Source organism: Mchenga conophoros, linkage group LG1, assembly GCF_057382185.1.
Source record: "Mchenga conophoros isolate Kocher_MC1m ecotype Shallow Benthic linkage group LG1, M_conophoros_male_GT1.1, whole genome shotgun sequence".
Classification (NCBI taxonomy): domain Eukaryota; kingdom Metazoa; phylum Chordata; class Actinopteri; order Cichliformes; family Cichlidae; genus Mchenga; species Mchenga conophoros.
The window spans coordinates 21,977,993-22,000,699 of NC_140526.1; the positions used below are offsets into that span (position 1 = coordinate 21,977,993).

General features: G+C 40.6%; 2 protein-coding genes across 3 annotated transcripts in view; both read right to left on the reverse strand.

The window, feature by feature from the left end:
- Nucleotides 1-4,910, reverse strand: part of tub (TUB bipartite transcription factor) — a 56,694-nt gene extending 51,784 nt beyond the window's left edge. The window contains exon 1 of one of the 2 annotated variants that reach the window (XM_085269825.1): nucleotides 4,656-4,910. In XM_085269825.1, coding sequence (XP_085125951.1) covers nucleotides 4,656-4,711 — 56 coding nt within the window. In that variant the 5' untranslated portion in view covers nucleotides 4,712-4,910. The remainder of the gene's footprint in view (nucleotides 1-4,655) is intronic. The other variant, XM_085269827.1, reaches the window with a different exon arrangement.
- Nucleotides 4,911-6,381: 1,471 nt separating this feature from the next.
- Nucleotides 6,382-22,707, reverse strand: part of rras2 (RAS related 2) — a 28,774-nt gene continuing 12,448 nt past the window's right edge. Inside the window, exons 2-6 of the mRNA XM_085269860.1 lie at nucleotides 12,762-12,849; nucleotides 12,414-12,516; nucleotides 10,728-10,836; nucleotides 9,940-10,058; nucleotides 6,382-8,442 (exon numbers count right to left, since the gene is read on the reverse strand). Of these exons, the coding sequence (XP_085125986.1) occupies nucleotides 8,355-8,442; nucleotides 9,940-10,058; nucleotides 10,728-10,836; nucleotides 12,414-12,516; nucleotides 12,762-12,849 (507 nt within the window). The 3' untranslated portion in view covers nucleotides 6,382-8,354. The remainder of the gene's footprint in view (nucleotides 8,443-9,939; nucleotides 10,059-10,727; nucleotides 10,837-12,413; nucleotides 12,517-12,761; nucleotides 12,850-22,707) is intronic.

A 22,707-nucleotide genomic window follows, 5' to 3' on the forward strand; every position in this document is an offset into this window, starting at 1 on the left:
AGGAATTGCTTCATTAACGAACAGCATAGAGATTTTATGTCAAATCACTTTTTTTTTTAATCGAACTTTTAAAAACAACAGCAGTGCTTTCTTCCACGTGACAGACTGACGACCAGTCCGGGGTGAACCCCACCTCTCACCCTCCAGCTGGGATCGGCTTCAAGCTCCATCTGAATTGGATAAGTGTAAGAAAATCAGATGGATAGATGAATAGAGGGATGGATCATCTGCCTTGGCTGGATTAACAGTCCAACTATAGGAAATATACAGAACAGGTAGTGCCAACATTCAGCAGGCAGGACTCAGTTGTAGGACGCGTGCCAGGGACTATTACTGAAGATATGTGTAATAACTGTGCTTGTAGCTGATACACACTAAAAACTGCTGGGTTAAAAATAACTGAATTTGTAGCCCAGTGGGTCAAATTTTGGCCGAGCCACCCCTCGGTTGCTTCAACTCAACAGGGTTGGATTATTGGTTTGATCCAGCATACTGGGTTAGGATAACTATCCAAAAATTGGGTTAAATTGACCAATGTTTAAAGCTGAGGTTACAAAAAATCATAACCCATCACAAAGGTTATAATACAATTATTATTTGGGTAAAATCTAAAGATTTGTACCTACTTTAAATTCAGCATATAAAAAAATGAATTTAAGATAATTCAAGATAAAAAGTACTTTTATTGCCATATGACACATAGAATATAAACAGCAAAATTCATACAAAATATATCAAACAATAAAAGTAAAATACAAGTAAAACTTTTTACATGTAAAAACCTCAATCATTAAAAAAGTGGTGACTTTGGTTTTTTAAGAACATAAAAAAATCAACTCAACACTTTGGAAAAATGGCAACAGGTAAACTCCCTCTCAGATTATTTCATGTACCTTTATGAACACTGGTTATACTTACCACTGTAATGTAAATGTCACTGAGGAAACTGCTGATTTTCTCCAAAATGATGTAATTAGAATTCTATTATTGAATTTGAAAAAAAGTAGCTTTTGTTCATAGATCAAGACAAACACAAAAAGTTTTTGTAAAACCATTTACGCAAAATAATTTCCAATGTTTAAAAAATTCTACATCTTAAAGAAATGCAAAACTCATTGCTATTCTCCTTTCGCCGTTTCACAGCATGGAGGGGGTGATGGTCATCAATGGATTCAGTGTCCAGTGCCACAAATTCGGAAATAGGACACACTGAAGGCAAAGAAATGCCTTTCAAATCCTTTTAATTTTTTACAATAGTTTGGAGTTTACTGTCACAATGCTCTTAACGGTTCCGAACAGGGGCTCCCCATCTTCAGAGTGAGACAACAATAGTGTCATTCCTGATCTGTAGTTTGTACCCTTGCACTCAATCCAAGATGGCAAAAACCCTTCTGTGAAAACAGAAATTCCCTCAAATCCACTTGTCAGTTTTTCAAAATCATCTACAGCACCAAGCAGTCTGGTGCTTCCTGGCTCAACTTCAAGGCGATGAGCGAGCATCTGGCCGGAAAGAAGAGTGTAGCACATCATTATTTGATGTCTGTAAGCTTGGGATTTATAAATCTTCGGAAAGTTGCAGTACACATGACTAATTAGCAGAAATGAACTACGCGCTCCAATTTTCTGATGGCTCCAGAATAAGGTAGCATGAAATGGTGACTGGGTTTCAAGTGTCTAAGAGGAAAGAGCTCCAAATAAAGACAGTGGTGTTCCTGAATAAGATGTCTCAAAAAGATTACTGTTCCTTGCGTTAATGAAGGAGAAAGAAATCAACTCCATACGGCTAAGCAATAAAATGAGTAACTCCCAGTATTGGTTTCCCTCTGGAAATCCCCAATAATGAGAGTTAGCAGTCTGAGTAAGCACCATGTCTATATCGCTGTTTGCCTATATGCAGAATCATATATTAAGCCATTGAGTTTGATAGCTGATGGCTTGTTGCGACTATCACAACCCCCATAGTCAAAACTGGTCAATCTATAGTTAAGTTGCTCAATAGTCAGGACTTCTTGGTCCATCAATGCATTTAGCACTAGCTTAATTTCCCAATCCCCAACTCCTTCAAGGATATCATGCATAATATTGGGAGCAACATTGTCAGTGACATGATAGAACAGCAACTTATTAAGAGAACAATCTCTTTTAATACCAGTTTGAAATTGGTGACGTAGAAGAGAGACTGAGATGTAGTTTTCTTTATCACACACTGCTGAAGGATCTTCAATTGTCTGTACCTTCAGAACATCTCTGTGTATCCGACACCATCTACACACACTGTTGCCAGCAAAACTTTCTGTGTAGCCAAGTATGCTGTTGAGTCCGACGCTGTACCCACAGATCTGTGCCATTCTAGCATTTACACTCCCTTCGAATTGTGGGATTTCCACCTGAAAGCCATTAATTTCCAGATATGTAATTTCATTCACAATTGCCTCCAATACAGCATTTATTCCATGGGTTTTTACATCATCAGTCTTGCTTACTGCCAATAAGAAGTGAGATTTTTAGACTAGCAAGAAACTCTTTTGGCATGCACTTATTGATATAGTGATATATGATACAACCCTAGTTTATGGACTGATAGTTTTGATCCAAGTGGATTTACCATCTCACAATCATCATTGTAAAGTGCTAATAGAAAAGACAAATTCTCAGAAAGAAGAAGAGTATTTGCAAAGAATGTTTCATCTGTAAAATCTTCAAGGGCTGTTTTTTTTTAAATTTTCTCCATTGTTCCTGGACTTTCAAGAATGACTTTCAAAATAGATTTCAGAGGAACATACTAGAAGGTGTCTCACACTGCTACTTGTTTCACTGTCCCTGTCTCTCCATCGATTTCCTGCATATAGGAAAACCCAGGGAAAGGAACTGCTTCTGGCTGTATGAAGTATCCAGACTGGGTGAAATACTTCATTTGTCTATATTGTGATTCAAATCCTTAAAATGGTTCAGAGGCTAATGCAAACTCCTCTAAAAGTTTATCTGCATTTGGAGTTTCAGACTGGCCAGTCTCTCTTAAGAAGATGCCCCCGCCCCCAATTGTTTATTATCCCATAGAAACAGCACTTTGTAGGATTATGCAAGGCAGCTTACAGACTAAAGTTTCTGCAGATATGTTTTTCAAAGGTCGGGCTGCTTTATGCTTAGTTTAAATCTTGTCTCAGCTTTACGGTGGTAGCGTATCTTCAGTGACAAAAACTCCTTTAACGTTATGTTTATCTTTTGCTCACTGCAAATTTAGACTGAGCCATGCTTGAATATTGTGGAGAGAGGTATGCTTGTAAGTGTGCTGTCTCGCTACAATAACTGACATTAACAGGTGTTGTGCTAATATCAAATGTAATTACATAGACGTCCTATTCGACTTAATTGTTATCATTCTATTATAAATTCTATTATAAACCAATAAACTGTAATTATCAAAAATAACCCTATCACTTTTAAACTGTAAGAATTCACCTTTTACTTACCATGTTTTATTTCATGGAAGAGGAGAAGTCCAGTGATATATTATCAGGTTGATAAGATAAGATAAGATCTAGTTGAAAATGATGGTTTGTGAAGAAAGATGTGCCTTCTTCTGATGCTTGTCTTCAACCCAACCAATTGGGTAAAATTTAACCCAATATTTGATCAAAGCTACCGAGTCTATGACCCAACAGAATTAGTCAAGCTGTAGAGTTAATTAAAGAACCCGGCACATCGCCAACCCAACTCCTGAGTCATGACTTTTTAACCGATATTTGGCCATACTAACCCAACCTACAACCCTTCAACTTCCCAGAAATTGAGTTGTGAAAATAACCCAGCATTTTTTAGCATATATAGATAAACATGTAACAGAGTGACACACTCAAAGCATGCTATGTTGGAGTCATTTTCATTGGGCAAGGCCATTCAGAAGGACTGACTCATTCACACTTACCACTGACATTATGGCAATGCCATCCCACACACACCAAATGAATGTTTTTGTTATTATGGCATGCAAATGTGTCATGAATCGCACACTTTCAAGCACATTTCATCTTCTTATTTGAGCATCTTATTAAAAACTGCTACGGTGAAGCTGAGAGGAACAGTGGCTGTACAGGGTGGGTGTATCTTTTATGCTTTCTGTGTTCATACTCCACATGCCTGTTTTAATTTTTAACAAAATGTGAGGTTTTGATCACAGTCACCCCTACTGGGACCCAGTCTGCCAACTTCCTGCCTAATTAAGTGAAGCTCTGGGATCACTGTAATGAACGAACACAGTCACGTTTCCAGCATAGATAGATAGATAGGTGGACAGAAACAGCCTTAAGCATAAACACTTCAGCCGTTCCCAGGGGAATGTTTTGGTAATGGTGGGCTGCCTGGGAAGGTAGGACATTTCTGAATACATCATGACAACACAGAGTGAAGCAAACATCCGGTGTAGCAGACAGCAAACACACTACGATGCTCAGGCTACTGATGTACTCTTATCACATTTCTCATTTCCTGCTCGGTTTCACCTGCCAACTAACCTAATTCCGCAGGGGAGGGGGGTCCCCCAAAGATGTACAGCCTAAACCTTAAGAATATCGCCCTTGAGTGACAGTACATGCGAAACGCATCACACCTCATACTGGTTTAAACATACAATTGGCATTATGGGAAAGCTCGCTTACCTGTCATAACTCCATCTACTGTAAGACATACTCCTGTTGCTGCTGACTCCCTCCATGGCAGGGATTGGACTGGATGGTGAGACGGCAAAAAAATAAAAAAATAAATAATAAAAGAAAGGAAAAAAATCAAAGCGCAAACGCTGCCCTCCTCTTCGTTGCCACGGCAAAGACGAACTAATGGAATCGCCGTTTAGTGAATGAGCCGGATGGCTCCGCGCAGCCAGACGCTATCCTATGGACTATACCACTACAGAGAGGGGAGCGAGCGCGAGCGCTGTCAGCTCCAGTGCACGCGCATCTACCAATTTCAGTCGTTTACGGCGCCGATTAGTTATACAGACTGACTGCGCCCTACATACACTTCACCCTAATTAACGAGTCCGCACCGATGTATGGCACTACGCTTTCTTTTGATTGCTGGCATGCAAGGACATGAACGCATAAGCATTTTTTTACTCATTTGCTGACAGCTGCACAGTAAAAGATACTTGTATGTATCAGCTCACTGCTGACTGATGCTTTTTTGTTTTAAATAAATGAATACCTGGTCACACACGTGGACATGCTCATTTGGCAAACTAATCCACGGAGTAAAGGTGCCAATTGGGGTGAAAGACAAGCAGGAAATCCTCTTGAGCTTCACCTGTAATAGCCTTCCATTTATGCCAACAAATAAAAATACAAACTCCTTCAAATTTCTCATTTTCTCGTATTTAATCTCAGGAGGAACGCGCCTGAGATTGCACTAATGAGCAACTTTCATTTTCCAGTTTCTGCTATTTTGCAGGCGCAAATATCACATATGCTCGAATTTTGACATTGCTGTTACTCTCTAGAACCTATTGCACAAATAGTGGCATAGTGTGTGTGATTATAAAATCAAAATATCATTAAATTATAGTAAACGAATGATGTAAATTCTTTCAGTTGACAAGGAATTATGCGAAGGAGCTGTTAAGATGTTTATGATAGCCCGTTATTTTTGCTAAAACTTATTAAGAGCTAAGTCCTTCCATCAATTTGTCATCGAGCTTTATGTCTCTGTATTATGTGCTCTCTATATAAACCCAGTGGTTCTCAAACAGTGTAGGCAGACCTCCCTTGGAGGCACAGAGCTACTATATGTAAGACTTTACTGATCCTATCTTACTGACCTTTATTTCAATAATTTACTTGGGTCATTTTTTTCTATCGGCGAAAAAAAAAACTGTGGGTTGGGTGGTGTTTTGTATCATCTGATGTAAGGTATGAGAGAAAAATGAGAACCATTGCCTTGACCATGTTCTGGTACATGTACTTAATAGCATTTCCCTTTAGTCAAACAGTTACCCTGTGGTTCAAATACATGCATGTAGCTGTTTATGGAGGTTTGCTTTTGGACAGTTGTGTGAATTTAACTGGGTTCGGGGAGCTTATTAAATCATTGTCAGTAACATGTTTTGGTCTCAAAGACTCAAAATGAGAAGAAAGTATGAAAAGGCGACTGATCTGTCTGAATCTGGCCTTTTTTGGTCTGTTTTAGGTCTAGACTACACGTTTATTTCAACACTTATAGAATAAACATGTGTATTATTATGTAAGGTGTCTGGAAATTTATATGCCTCGGTTAAAGCATGCCAAAATGAAGTCCCCTGCAGATTAAAGGACAGTAATGCAGATCTGCAGTAAATAGTGAATTTTCAGTTCAATCTCATTTTTTAAAGCTAAAAAAAGATTCTCTACCCCCTCAGGCTCAATGACAGACTTTATTTTAGCACCAAAAGCTAGACACAGGGCAAAGGACACTGATGTTGAAGAGAAAAAACAAACAGTATGATTGGGGTTCACACTAGGTTTTGCAATAAGATGGGAGATTTCAGCAATTATAATAATCATTTGTATAATTTAAAGCTCCTCTGTAAAGTTTCCCAAACTCTCCTCCACTTGAACCGGCATTATTACACTCTGTGCTGGTAATGAACACCTCATAATAAATATACTCTCCATAACTAAGCCACATAAGATTTTTTTGAAAAAGCAACTAAAGAAAAAAAGCAAAAAAACCCTTCCTGGTCACATGTTTGTGACAAATCCAATTTTGCAATTTTGGGCCAACAGTCATCTTCAGTTTAAAATAATTGAGAGAATTAAATATTCTTCTTTACATATATACACAGCTGTGCTGTGAACATGTATTCACTTATAAACATATAAAAATACTTGTCAACTAGTCTGATAAGAAAATAATGTATAAAAGTAGAGTAGAAACATTTAATCAAGTCCGTTACTTCAATCGTCTAATTTTTGTGGTTTATATTACAAGATGATGAGTGAAAAACAAACTGCAGTACTCTGTTTGAATGCCTGAACAGAAGTACACAAGTGGGAGGGGAAGGCAGAACATTATACTGGGTATGTGGCGATGGCTGCTCCACAGGTGGCAGGTCCGTTGAGTTCATGTCCCACTGGAGATGGGTTGTCTTATGATGTGCATCTCAAAGCTTCCATTTGTCCTAATTTTCCAACTGGCAGACCATCGGGATGGGGGGGGGGAGGAAGCCGTGTTACAGAATAATTCAAAGACAAAGGGAACAAACACATTGCCACTGTGTTATTGGAATGGTGAAACAGTTATTTGATCTACATCATGGACTAAATGTTTGACAGAAAAGATGCTTTGCACTGGAATGATCTAGATTGAATGGAGCTCTGAAAGCTTGATTTGCAACAAAGGGATTTGCTAGCATTGCTCGTCAAAGGCTGAGTATAGAATGTAGTTTTCAGTGTTTTGAGCTGAAATCGGGTTAGTTTTCAAGGCTACACAAAGCGCTACCAGTTATTTTATTTCTACTGCTTCTTAGAAATGTGAAAAAAATATGTAGTATGTCCAATGCTGACCTAACCGCCACCTTCGAGGAAAGAAATTCAGACAGATTTGCTACTTTTTGACAAGTGTAGGATTTTTAACAATCCTTCAATCTGTAAGACTTAAAAAAAAAATACAGTAGACACTTCATTTTTGACTAAAATGAAAGCAGAAACCACAAAAAAGATCAAGAATTCACTGCAAAATGCCAGAAACCTCTAATCTCATAATAGCTTTAAGGGCTATCATTATATTTATATACATACTTATATATTCAGTTCATATATGTAAAACCAAACTCAATCTCACACACTGTACTGTGGTGATTTAATAGGTCATTAGAAATACAAAATCACAACAAATGTCACATATGTACAGTAGCAGATTAGCACATGGGAGTAAAGGTGGATATGGCACAACATACACAAAGCTTCATAAGATAATCTCTCTGCTCTGGTCAGACACTGGAAACTAAAGAAAGTCATTAACATTCTGGATACATAGTTTTCATTCAATCTCGGTAGCAAGTACAAATGTCACTACAAGGCAAGAGAAGTCCTTCAGAGTACGAAACATTAATTTGTCAGGCTGATTTAGAAGGCAATGTTTAGTGTTGGGACTCTCGTGTGAATTAAGATTACTGCTGAAGGTAGAGTGGTGTTAAATTTTGGCATTGTCAGTTGTCCATAGCGATGTCCTGGGGACAGCAGTTCCTGGTCAAAGTATTTCAGAAAAGGCTGTCTGAAGTCATGCACGTGGAGAAGGCAGCGGTCAGTCATCCACTTAGGATGTGATGTCAGGCAGAGTGGGTGGGGTGGTAGAGTAGCTGCATGAGTTACAGTGATAAGGCCAACTCAGACAATCACACAGTGGCAGCCGCTCTTGTCTTTTTCTTTCCTTGTAGGTTCTGGCGACGGTGGACATTCCTGTTCTTGGAATTTCCTGGGAGTTGGAAGAGATAGAGCATAGCTATAAGGACCCAGTGTGTACTTTTCCCCCTGTAATTATGGCCAGAGATACTTAATCGGTCTTTAAACTATCATCTATAACATGTTATCCACCAAAAGCACCTTATATCCCTTTAAATCTCCTTCCTTTTAACTCAGGGCATTTTAATAATAATAATAATAATGGATTGGATTTATATAGCGCTTTTCAAGGCACCCAAAGCGCTTTACAATACCACTATTAATTCACTCTCGCATTCACACACTGGTGGAAGCAAGCTATGGTTGTAGCCACAGCTGCCCTGGGGCAGACTGACAGAAGCGAGGCTGCCATAACGCAGCCTCGATATATGAACGATATTTTCACACATATCGTTCATTTTTTCTGGTCCGAATCTGTTGATGAGTTTGTAAACTTGTAGCTTTTTCACATGATTCACTTTCTTTTTACACAGAGAAAAAAAACAAGCAAACCCAAGCACATCACTACAAACCACGTGAGAATGTTCAGTCCGCTTATTGTCCAGATGTGTTTGGGGTGGGAACATTAAAAGTAAATACAGGAAGAAGGTGCTGTGTTCTGAACTACTGGAGCAATTACGTTCATGTCACGGGTTGCTGGAAGTTGCTTGCTGTCACTTGGTTAAATTGAAAACCTCCTCAAGGGTGCTAACAGATTACCAGAGTCACCCACTGTTTCTAGTCAAGGAACCGGGCAGTTAGTTAGTTTGTAACTGATTTCACCTAGCGACAGCCAACAACCTCTAGCAACCACTTTCTAACTGGTTGTGGAATACATATGTGGACTGGTCTCTTGGCCTCTGTTACTGAGTACATATGGAAACTGTTTACATTAAATTTAAATTAACCTTGACTGTGACACTTCCATGACCACATACATTGAAATGTGACCTAATTAATAATTAATTTCTTCATCTTTACCACAATTATTGGTGAGCCAAAGTTTAAATTCCTTTGAGTTTTATCTAATATGATTTTTTCTTTTACACAGCCAGAGATTGTGTGCTTAGTTTTAGCACTCCTTGTCAATAAATGAAGGAAATACTGTCCTATTGCTCCCTGCAGAATGCAGATACAGTTGTTTTATGCTAAAGCCTTCTGGAATATTTTCTAGGACTTTATACTTGAGTGGTGGGGAATTTATATTTTAAAATTCAAAGAATATAGACAGAAACAAAGAAATGTAACTCATCTGTTACAGCAACTGTTGACATAGCTTGTCCCTGTTTTTATAGTAATTTGCTAGGCAGGAAACAAAAGAGCTTAAGAAAAAAAAATGTTGCTCCTGTAAACATTCACCCTGAGATCCTGCAGTGTGTTTAACAGGGCACTCTGAGGATTAGACATATTATTTTTAAGCAATATGTGCAACATGCCTCAACACTAAAGCTTCCACACTGTTTACAGATACAACACAAAAGACTGACATGTGGACGATATGTAAAACAACACACTTTTACAAAGCACCTACCTGATTACTCTAACCAGCTCGTGGAAAGCCTGGTCTACGTTCATTCGTATTTTAGCTGAAGCCTCCATGTATGTGACCTTTAATTGTCTGGCCAGCTGCTGGCCCTCTTCCTGGGTTACCTGAGGCAAAAAGAAAGATGGTAATGATGACGTGAACCTTCAATGTAAACTGAAGTCCGGGAAGGATCATGCTCTACAATCCATCAACGCAATCACTGTGTTTATAAAAACAATGTTATTACTTACTGAAAAGCTACAAATGTCATAATATTGTAAAATATCAAATATGTCTGTCACATACTTGCCTTTATTCTATGAGTATAGTGTGCAACATCGACCAGTTCCTTTTGCTGCTCTATCTGTATTAATCAAAGTTGCATTCACAGAGGACAATACCTGCTTTAACCGTGACTCCCTTTGGAGTCAAAAAGGAGTCACAGGTCAGCGATCAAGATTCTTGATTTATATCAAGATTCAAGATTCTTTTTCACCATTAGGGGGCGGTGTGGATTTACCGAAGGGAGCGAGGCCTGACTGCACACCAGCGGCTGAAAATTCATCATTTCATCACACTCCTGTTTCCATCCATCCTCCCCTCGACACCAGCCTTTCTGCAGCTTCTTTTATTCTTTCACTCACATCCTGTTGTATCTCAGCAGCTACGCTGCAGCTGCTGCGCTACCACTTTCAAGTATGCAAATGCAAAATCCTCCCGACTGGTTCGTATTATCTCTTCAGCTGATCAAACCGGGTACATGTGAGCCTGTCAGTGCAATCTGTTGGACTTACTTGTCTCTGTAGTTCCAGATCTGCTTTGTTTCCTACAAGGATCATAGGGAATTCGTCTCTGTCTTTCACTCGGAGAATCTGTCTTTGGAATTTGTAGATTTCTTCAAAGCTGTAAATCATAGTATGTGGTGTTAGGTCGTGTTCCCTAAACAAACAGGTTGTGCAATATCTTCTCACATATCGATGAATGCATTCATCTAAAAATGTACATGAGACAGACTTCAAAGCAAAAGGAATGTAGCTACAAATGCCCACCATTACCACACCCACGCGAACAGAACGATCACCCAGAGATAAGGGTCATCGGCAGCGTGCATGAGACAGAAAGGCTAAAACATGTCAGAATATAAAAAATGTCGAATGCATTTATTTAAGGCTCTCTTCTGCATGCTGACTTGACTGCTGAGCCACTACAATAAAGATAGCATGTGAGGGCTACATTTTTATTTTCTGTTGGGTTGAAACTAGCCCTAGTTTCAACCCAACAGAAAATAAAAATGTTAAAAAAAATAAGTAAAAAAAAGGAGGAGGTGGGGGGCCAGAATGGAACAGTGCACCCAGGGTGGCGTTCCAGCATCGGGCCCACAGACAGCTTGGTGAGCACATAGTAAATCTGGAAGGACTTCACTAATATAAATGGAGGAAGGAAAGGCTGTTTACAACATAAACATTGGGAGGAGGCTGTGGGGGCAAGGGGAATGCAGCTCACTGCACTGCTGGGCAGGGACGCAGGCATGAAGAAGATGAGTAGAAACACAGAGATCACAGCATAAACTCTATAAAGTTTCACATAAAACACTATTTTATGTGGCGTAAGCTGCGACACATACTGAGAGACATAGAGACATACAGAGACATACTGATATATCTGCATATTTTTATTACTTTTTTGCTTCTATTCAATAGTATTAGTGAAGAGAGGAAGCCTAGATGCTGCTATATGGCGTCAGTTGGCTTTTACTGAAACTGGTGGAGCCTGCCGTTTCTGAGATTATCTACATAAACAGGAGGAACACCCTTTATTCTTTTTAGTTTCACTATTGCAGTAGCCTGTCTTCATTTTCAAAAGATGAATTTGCTTGGCGCTGGCTTAAAAGTGATTTATGACACTTGTTTTTACCAAGGTGACCAAATAAATCTGGCATCCTTTAAATGCTGTTTAAAATCAGAACCAATTAGAAAGTGTGGACTAAAGTTTAAATTAAAGGTCCGTGACAGTGTTACTTTGACTCAGGGTGCTATGCACCGGGGTTTAACAAGTTAAAGGACTCTCTGTGCCTCAGAGTGTTGTTAGTACATACATACGTGCATGTTTCTACTGTATACATGATGGAATTCAGCAGGGATTGCTACGGGATTCTTGTCAACTCCCTTAAGCGTCAACTTGTATAATGCTCTCTGAGCCCATGCGCTATTGTTTCAGCAGGCTTTAAATAGAAAGCTAAGGTGAAGTCAAGAGAACAGGATAAGGGGGTAAGTGCGAAGAACAAAAGAATATGACAACAAGAGCAACAACAAGGTCCGGAAGTAAGAGCAACAAGTGAGAGTATCGGTGCAAGATTTATGGTTTTACTTTAGAGTCGGAGATAGAGGAGGAGCAGCGCACAAGCGTATGTTACTGTAAACAGAAATGTGCAAGGCGTGTGTGCGTGTGTGTGTTTGCACATGATGAAAACTGTCACTTACCTTCCTCTGTCAGTGACTGAGAAGACGAGCAGGAAGCCCTCCCCTGTCCTCATGTATTGTTCTCTCATGGCTCCAAACTCTTCCTGTCCAGCCGTGTCGAGGACTAGAGAGCATGAACATGTGTGTTGACAAAAAAAAAAAGTACACACACACACACACACACACACACACACACACACACACACACACACACACACACACACACACACACACAGGGTAGCTCACAGCAAAATAAACTTCTGAAATCAGTTTCTCAAGTGCAATAGACTTCAGGACAAAGGAGCTACGTGTGCGTCTTTGTACTTGCGTATTTGCACTGGTCGTGTTTATTCAGCAAAGTGCACTTACTGTCGAGCCTGGCCGGCCTTTCGTCGATCACACACTGCTTGGTATAAGAGTCTTCAATTGTCGGGTCATAGTCAGTGACAAAGTACGACTGTAGGAGGCAAAGAAAACGACAATAAAGGTGGATAATATTTTCTTTCTGCCTACTTCTTGTAACAAATGAAATAATGAATTTGTGAATGCATCCGAGGCCTGGAACTGCGTCGGGTTAGACATATCAACATTACATCCAACCTACAGTGCATTTACTTTGTTTCTCCATCTTTGTAGATTTCACATTAAAAACAAACATAAAATGAAATGAAGTGACGTTATTAGATGTTTTTTTGTGTACGTCTTTATACAAAAATGTGTTTATATTTCAACACCATTCATAAAGCATGTCCACAGCACGTTTAAAAATATAAAGTCTGAGTTAACTTTTTACCCTTTTGTTCCCTCCACTGTGTGCTTAAACGCTGCTGAAAAACGACTGTGTGCATTGATCAGGCGGCTTCAAAACTGCCCCTTCTGTTTGTCCTTTTGTTTTAGGTTTAAACACACTACAGTTCCACTGACCTCTACCTTTACTAGCATGCTGCACGCAGGAGGTAAGCACACTCTGTGCGGACACCTGCACGAAAAAAAAAGCCACTTAGGCTCTGACAGCAGCCTGCTTTTCACGCTAATATCTCATTTACAAGATGTTTCCTCCGTTACCGCTGTAGGCTTTGATTCTTTCACTCCGAGGCCAAAATCTGGTCTCTTAGTAACCTCAGCTGGAAGGGTGGGGCCAGGGCGGTGTTGGAGGTGGGGTGAGGCGGGGGGGTCGTGCATTTTTTACATTTTTCCCATGTTTTGTTGTTCTCGCTCTCCTCTGGGACTAGTTAAGCGGTGACAGCTGAGGGGAGTGCTCGGGGAATGTCAAACCAACACCCTAAAACGCAGCGTGATCACGAGGACATAAAAATCCAGACAAGTTTCCCTGTCATTCTAACAATAGGCCAAATTAAACTTTTACAGTTGCAGTGGCGTTGTTTGTGCCTGAAACTGTATGTTATTTTGTGACTCACACACAATCCCACTTATTTTGGGGTTAGCTGGCAGCTGAGGAGACAGAGAGCTCTTGCTCTATGTGCTGTCAGTAGCACATCTCTGAGTAATACGGAGGCGGTTAACGCAACGTAATTTTCATTTGAGAGGGACTGAAACATTTTAGTCAATAAATATTAAGTGATGGTGGCACTGAAACTGCAAAAGCACATCACCACTTAAAGCTACGAGAAGCTCATATATGCTATCAAAACTCTTTTTAGCCTGTTGGATCATTTCTGCAGCTCCATCGCGGATGATCCATGAATATTGTATCTTGGGATGCTCAAATATATTCATGGGATCAAAATGTTTATGCCTTTAAGTCTCTGGTTGATACTGCATATAATCAGATTTCGTGCCTTCTATAGAGCCTTTCTTAGTCCTTAGTCAAGCTCTGTTTCAGTTATAGGGTACTTTATTTTTGTATTTATATATTTTTTGTCTCTTGCAGCTTTTTGCACATGCAGGTAATTTCTCCATCGCACGCTCCTGTCGTTGTGTAGCGTGGACGCAAGACTGGCCTGTGTCACATCCGTTCACCGCTGTTCAATAATTCATCAGTATTACTGTGCATCCTAGAACTCGCTGCACACTGCAAACCTGCACTGACAGTGTGCCTTCAGACGACGAGACAGACAGAAAGCGAGAGAGAGAGGGAGAGGAAGGGGGTTAAGAAAAAAACCCCAACAACAAAAAAAAAATGCTGCTTATGTTTCTTGTCCCTGCCCACCACCACCTCTAGCACTCTCCCAGCTGTAGCTTCAGCATGTGACCTCGGCCTCACGTCAATCTCTTATTCCTATTCTGTCAACCTCGGGCTACGATGAGCATCGCTCTGCCCTGGCTGCTCCTCCCTTCTCCCTCCTCTGCGCGAGCAGGCGATGGAGATGCTGCACTCCACTCTGGCCGATTGTCTCATTGCCATTTCCCGTGATAGATGAGGCTGTTTTGCAGTGCCAGCAGCACCAGAGCCAGCACTAACAGGGCTGTAGCCCAGCCTGGCTGGCTTTCAGCTCGGCCACAGCAAAGCGATGGGCTAGGTGAGAAAGTGCAACATGACAGGAGGGCTACCAATAACTATATGACATGTGCCAGCATGAATCATGGGTAGTAATATGGCCTATAAATCCACAACTTCATCAGCTGAAACAGGCTCCTTATAACGAAATGAATCTGCTGCATGTCGAGTACGAGAACAGCTGCAGGTTTTGGGAAACAGTAGCTCCCAGACGCTCACCACACACCACAAAGGTAGTATCCTTAAGGTGCTGATCGCCTCTCGGCTCTCTTTTACTTTTGTGTTTTAGCTGTCATATTGTATTTCATCTAAAAATGTTAAACCTACAGCTATGAGCACAACGCACAATTAATAAATTAACTGATAAGCAAAATACTTTTTCAAGAATGTAGGCAGATTATGACTTGACTAGACAGAAATGAAAAGACTAGACGGATTCAGATGAGGTCAAAAGCTTTGACATTAAAGATTTTCTGCAGCAACATTGCAAACCTGAGATAAAATACAGTATACCAGCTTGTGTAATAAATCTTTAATAAACCAGAACAGGACGTGTGTGTTTGCAAGATATGTATTAGGGAAGATAAGGCTGCTGGAGGCGGGCTACAAGACCATCGACAAGAAACTTGGTGAGAAGGTGACAACTGTTGCTGTGATTATTCAGAAATGGAAGAAATATAAAAATTCCATCAACTGATCTTGCCTCATGGGGGGAGGATGATCATGAGAAAGCTGGTGGATCAGCCCATAACTGATACATGTGAGGAAGTGGTAATGATCTGAAAGCAGCTGGGACCATAATCCCAAAGAACACCATTCGTGATACACTACAGCGCAACGGATGGAAATCTTTCTGCACCAGCAGGATATTTAGTTTGCTAGTGACCCAAAGAAAACCATCCCAAAGTCAAGCACAGAGGTGGAAACATTATGTTTTGGACTGTTTTTCTTTCTTTTGCTAAAGATACAGGACGACTGCAGCGCACTGAGGGGCTAATGGACGAGGCCATGCCGTGTAAAATCCCCCCCCCCTCAGTCAGAACACTGAAGATGGACCATCACTGAGTCCTCCAGTATGACAATAACCCAAACCATACTGCCAAGGCAAAAAAAAGCAGCGGCTAAAGAATAAGCACACCAGGATTCATGGAGTAGCCTCGCCAGTCTTCAAAGATCTCAGTCTTTTAGACAATTTGTGGAAGGAACTGAAGCTTCGAGCTGAGAAGCAGCAGCCAAGAAACCTAAAGGAACCTACTCAGTTTCTAACTTCTATGTAATCCTGTCTTTTGGGGGGTTTTTCTCTTTAGGATTTTTGGTTTATATTCTGTCTCTCCCCACTACAATGACATAAAAATTAGAGACTGCTCATTTCTTCGTAAGTGAGTAAACAAACAAATTCAGCAGAAGAACAAATAATTATTTCTCACATTATTAGCAGCATGGTTTGGTTTCACCTCCACTCAGCAGCAGGACAAAATTTTGGTTTATTTGACACAAATTATCAAATAAAGGTGCTAAAGCTTAACAATATGAAAGAAAACCAGCACAACAGTGAGCACACAACAACACACTGTATGACGAAAAAATAAATCCAGTCTAGTTTAGCTGTCGGTGGTAAGGTGGGTCAAGCCACACTCAGCCCTGGTCAGCTCCACAGGAAGGAAACTCCACCTCTGCAGCACGGAGCTGGCCCGGTCGAGCTTTCGAGTGGTGGTGATGTCACAGATGACATCTTACCCTACCCCGCCTTTCCAGCAAAGTCTGATCCTGTGGCTCAGTCCTCCTCCAGCATTCTAGCTATACATCCCAGCCACACACACAAAGCACATGTACGCTCACACCAGGAAATCATTAAAGGCCACGAGTGGAGGCCCAGTTGATGAGGCTCAGCAGCAGTGCGGCTTTGTGTGCTGAGGCCGTTCTGTATCTAGATGATTGTGAAACAAAGACAGATTGTTTTCTGGGCTGAAACTAAGAAGCTGTCATATAAAGGAGAAAGTCAAGGAAAGGGTTAAAAAAAAATAGGCTACAACAAGGGATTGATTTCTGATCTGCTTATTTTATGATCAATTTCTTTTGTTTGGGTGCCGGTGATGAATGGTTTTCAATGTTCTTAAAATGCCTTTTTCTACCATTTCATATTATATTTTTTCAAAACAATACATAATGTATAAAAAATGTTCAAACAAAGCAGGAAGAAGAGAATCAACAGATTCTTAAAAAGAAGAGGGTTTTTTTTGTTGTTGTTTTTTGCATAATTGACAAAAAAGAGAGAAAAAGAATCCAAGTCTTTGCGCAAATTCCTGTAGATTAATTATCCTTTCAGAAATCCAAGAAATGCAAAAAAACAGAAAAACATGATGCACTGATTCATTTAGACGCACGTCTTCCCCCCCTCTTTGCTACACGAGCCACGCACAAAAAAAAGCGCTAATTCAGCGTGTAGGTGCTTTGTCGTCTAAGCCACTTCATTGCTCAACACAGGAATAAAACACCAAAGCACCTGGTGAAGTTTGTGCTCTGTAACAAGTGAAGAAATAAAGCAATTAATCCCGACTGTTACGACTGCTGGCTGCCAGCGACGCAAGAATGGGTGATATGTGTAGGCGTGTAATCAGCATAGTGCTTGCATTATGCACCCACTTCCTCCCCACACAAACAGCTATGCTAACACTAAATATAGACCCTTTTCCATCTCACTCAGTTATCCTGCTTGTTTGGTTGTTTGGTTAGAGACGCCGATTTGACTGTTACCATCATTATCTATGCGGAACATAAAACCACTGATTCAGCAGCAGCAGAGATGAAACTGAGATTTTCTTTTTATTACATAATAAAAAACTTCATTAAAAAACAAAAACAAAAAAAACACCCACCCAATGTAGGTTACATGGTGCACCCGCTCACAAGACTGTCATAATGAGAGGGAATGCTGAGTTAAAACAAATAGTCATCAACACAGTTGGGAGTTAATTACCTTCTGCATATGGCTTAATGCCCAATGAGAATTCCCAGACCTCAGCTTTGAGAATCATCAGCCGTAGATATTCTTTAATTAAAGAAAAAAATGTAGATTAAATACCATTAAATCTTGTTATTCTAGTCAGCATATGCAGATTTGCACTATTCCCCAAACTGCTCATTCCCCGCTCCAGCACACCGCAAGCCTACCACAAAATGTTCCCCAACTAAACATTTTACATTTTATAAGAAAACTATCTCTTGTGATATGTCTGGAATTGCGACCTCGCATGTAACAAACTGTTTATATCTTGAGCACGCCATTCTGTTTTGTTTTTTTTTTTTGTCAACGTAGCTGGTTTTGAGTTCTTAATGCTCACTAGATCGTCACCCAAACGCCTGTTTTGTGCTCAATGAACGAAAAAGTAAAAAAAGAAAAGAAAAAAAAGAAAGAAAAAGAAAAATAGCTCTGCACGAAGAGGTGGGCGTGAAAATGAGCCGCTCGTGGTTTTTGTGCATTTTGCAGAATGAGCTGAAGGTGAGCAGCAAACCTCAGGACTTGTGCAAATCCAATTGAGCAAGCTTTGTCGATTCAGAGCATTTGTGACCACAATTTGAGTGAATGAAAACAGTTCTTACTCACACTGCAGGACTTTTGCCAAATGTATCAAAAGTGCTTGGCCCAGAAAAGCTATATGGCACGGTCAAGGGAAAGCTATAGCTCTCTTTACAGTGAGCGTTCAGCTTACTTCACAAAACTGACCCATGCTCTTTGTTTTGCTGACAGAGCAAGCACAAACTGCTAGATGGACTGAAATATCAGCAGCGAGGAGTAGAACAGGAGTGGTCGCTACATGAAGCGGGGGCGTGCCCCCCAGCTGACAGGTGAGACATGCCATTTGTAAGACTTGTTCGGTGGGCCGGAGCCAAGTTCAGCAATTTTGATTAAGAACACAAACCCCACGCCAGACAGACTGGAGCCTGCCAAGTTACAGTCTGAGACAGAATGTGTAGATCCGTTTCTGACAGCACATCATAGCCAGACATGGTAAATTCATACACTGTACATGCTAATGAAAGGCTTCAAAAAGGCAAAACAGCATAAATATTGGGGGGACTCAATCTGACGGTAAGCAAATACTTGATCAAGCAAGTCTCGATTACCCCAAACCGGCAGGGCAACACTGCCGTCTAAGAAAAGAGAAATTTGACTGTGGGCATCACTTCCTGTCCGAAAAACCATGCAGGTTTAACCTTCTGTGGACCCTCCGGGGCTGCGAGCAGCTGTCTGCAATCAAATAGCCGCCATCAGTGTTTAATGTTAAACAGATGGAAATGAAGACCAATTCCTCTGCAATCTCTGCCCTGCCTGTCCCCCTCCGTTATCGCCTTTCTTTTCATGGTTCACAAAGTTTCACACAAGTGATACAAGAATTGCCGCGAGGAGCATTGTTCTGTCGAGTACCTGGGAGCGCCTGAAAAATAGGGTGGGAGGTGGGGGGGCGTTCAGAGCGAATGAAGAGGTTTGAGGGGGAGTAAGACTGTAAGCTACATGGAGAGGGAGAGCGAGAGAAAAAAGAGGGGGAGGGAAAGGCATTAACTTCCTGTGGAAACACCCACTTTTCCCATGAGCTCATACAAACCAGAAAGGTCACTTATTCAATACCTAATACACATGGAGAGAAAGAAAGCACACAATGTGTCCACTGGCTTAAAGGGCCACGGGGGAGCATTCTGTTATAGCTGGGAAAGCTTTAAGACCGTAAACAATGCTGCAGAGAAATACTCGAACATTAAAAAAAAACAAAAAACCCAGTGCTGGTCATTTCCAAAAAGCCCTACACCCCTGCTATAAAGTAAGCCAAATAAGCATCCATAGTAATGTGACTTCCATTGAATGTTTACAGTTGGAGAATGCGGTCTGGGTACAGGCGCCAAACGTTGGCATGATGCCGAATTAAATGAACCCCTGCACATCACTCCTACAAGCGCTCTTCCTCCTAATGCGCAACAGATCAATAGTCTTTTTCCTTTAATCATTGCCTTGTCCTTAAATGCCAGCAGGCTAGTGAAGCCCCACCCCAACAGGCAAACCCTCGACATAACACACACATCTATCCAGCACTGTGACCTTACTGGAAATTCAGATTCACTTCACTTCAATTTTATTTATTTTATTTATACAAATCACGACAACAGTCGCCTGAAATTGTAAGGTAGACCCTACAATAATACATACAGAGAAAACCCAACAATTATATGAGCCCCTATGAGCAAGCACTTTGGCGAAAGTGGGAAGGAAAAACTCCCTTTTAACAGGAAGAAACCTCCGGCAGAACCAGGCTCAGGTTCTGCCAGAGTTCCCCATAGGCAACTGAAATGATGGCAAGAACGATAAAACGTAAGGTCAAAATAAAGCATATAACATTGATTTTGTCTTTAATGGTGGTTCTTTTATAATTAGATCAGAAATATTCTAAGAGAGAAACATTACACAACATAGAAATTTACAGGTGACTCACGCTACAGTTGTCTAATGGCAAAAGTGGTGACTGTCCTGACCCATGACCTTAAACAATCATCACTCGAGCTGGGAAAGCTAGTAATGTCGTTGCGCTGATGTATGACAGTCTTATATGGGTGGTGGCAGACTCATGCACTTATTATTTTAGTAAAGATGTAGGTGAGTGTATCTCTTGTTCTTCTTTTTCAAAACTCCAAACAAGTTCCTCTTTAATCTTTTTCATGTACTGTAAAGTCTTTTATAGCCTTGGTTCTGTGGCCCTCCTATAATATTTGATTACTATTATTATTATTCCTATATTTGAGCGTGTGTGTTCGCCTCAAGGCACTTTATATTTAAAGGTAAAGACCCTACGATAATACAGAGAAAACCCCAACAGTTAGACGACCCCTATCAGCAAGCACTTGACAAGAGTAGGAAGGAAAAACTTCCTTTTAACTGAAGGAAACTTTTGGCAGAAGCATTCATTTTGAACTATAATTTAATTATTTCATGAAAATGCCTTTATTAATTCCGTACTGTGATATTGAAGTCCCAACTTTCCCACAAAAGTACAATAGTAGTGTTGGAATGATCACTAGTCTGAAACTTATTTAACGAGGTCAAAACAGTCCCTTGCAAATATTAACTTTACAACCTCTGTGTGCAACTTAATACCTATTATAATTTCCCAATGGCCACACACTCCACAGCAAAGATATCCACAAAATCTTCACAATTAAGGAGCACACATAAGAAAGTAAAATAAAACATAAAACACTGATTTTATTTTCAGAGAACTAGTTGAAGTCACTACAACCCAACATTTTGGTTCGACCTCCTACATTTTCAATAAGTACAACTATTTTTACTTTGACATGTTCATTGATTTTTATGTAGGTTTCTTTCCCTGCTTGGGTTATTCGCACTGTTTGACTCCTTCTTAACTAATTCTTGTTGTCATCGCCCAACAATGACTATTTTCATCCAAGTAGCCATTAATGAGGCATAAATGAACGCTACATTGATTTATTACAACTATTCTGGACGCATTGTTAGGATAAAACAAGTCAAGTAGGCTATGCGAGCTGAATGACCAGCCTGCACTCATGGCTTTAGATATGGGGACAGCACCCATGCAGAGAATAAAGCACAGGATAAATGTCCCACCAAGTAGGCCAACTCCTGGTGCAGTCAACCCCCTGCTCTCCTCTAACCTCTCTGGCATTAAGACTTCAATCACTCTGCTAAATATCAATGCGTGCCGGACTGAACACTTTTGAACCCGCTCAAAGACGCAGAATCAAAGCGGTGCCATTTAAAGGCCTTTTTTCTACCAGATCACTTGGCACAAAGCCACCTACTTGCTCTATAGTGGCTACACAGCACACTGTTTCTTTATCTCAGTTTCATAAGCCAATTCTCTTGAATAAGCAGGCGCGTGGCAGACGCATGTGTCGTTCAGAGACGTTCTAGGTGATCGTGCGATCTCACTAATGTTCCTTCTCCCTCTGCATTAAGCCAACCCTAAACCCTAAAGTCACTGTTCATCGACGCCGGTTTTCTCTTTTCGGCTTTTTGCTGTTTTGCTGGAGGGAACAGAAAATAAAAGGCTCAACCGAAAAATATCTAAAAAAGACACAGTGAGCCCCTTTGACTGTTTTGACATTTCTTCCGTAATGTCTTCTTTTGTGGAGGCTGGGGAAAAAACTAGACCCATGCGAGGTTGCCTCAAAACTTACAAACGAAATTGGAAAGATCTGATCATTTACAGGTGAAAGGTGCTGACATAAATGTGCTTGACATCATGCATTAAATGACAAAAGAGAATCCAAAAAAATCCTTTTTTTACGACTTAAAACTAAACAGTAATCACATAACAGTAATGAAGGTTATGATCTGTTTAGGCACAGACCCTCCTAGTTTAGGTACACACAAGCTATGTAATGATACACTGAGCGTGAGCCTTGCTGGTTACCCGACATGTAATACAGCTCCATGTTTACATATGTTCTTGCTTCACTCTGGGCTTTATTCAATTCTTCTTCCTCTGCTTGTGTTTGTGCAGAAGTAGCGCTGCACGCGTGCTCATCGACAAAGCGGCACTGTGACAACTCAGCGAGAGGACACCAGCTACCGCAGTGGCTACGAGGACAGAGAAACTACTGTGTGACTTTCAGAAACCCCACACAAAGTCATTCAGTGGAGTGCGTCTCGCAGTCTATGGTTCTCGGGAAAACCGTATGACTGACCAAATAATGGTAACGCTGATCAGTGATGTAAAATACACAGGCCGTAGTTTTATTTATAACTGAATGCTTATAGCTGACACACGATGCTACAATAAACATTTGTCTCTTATTATCTGCTTTAAAACAAGGCAGATACCTCTA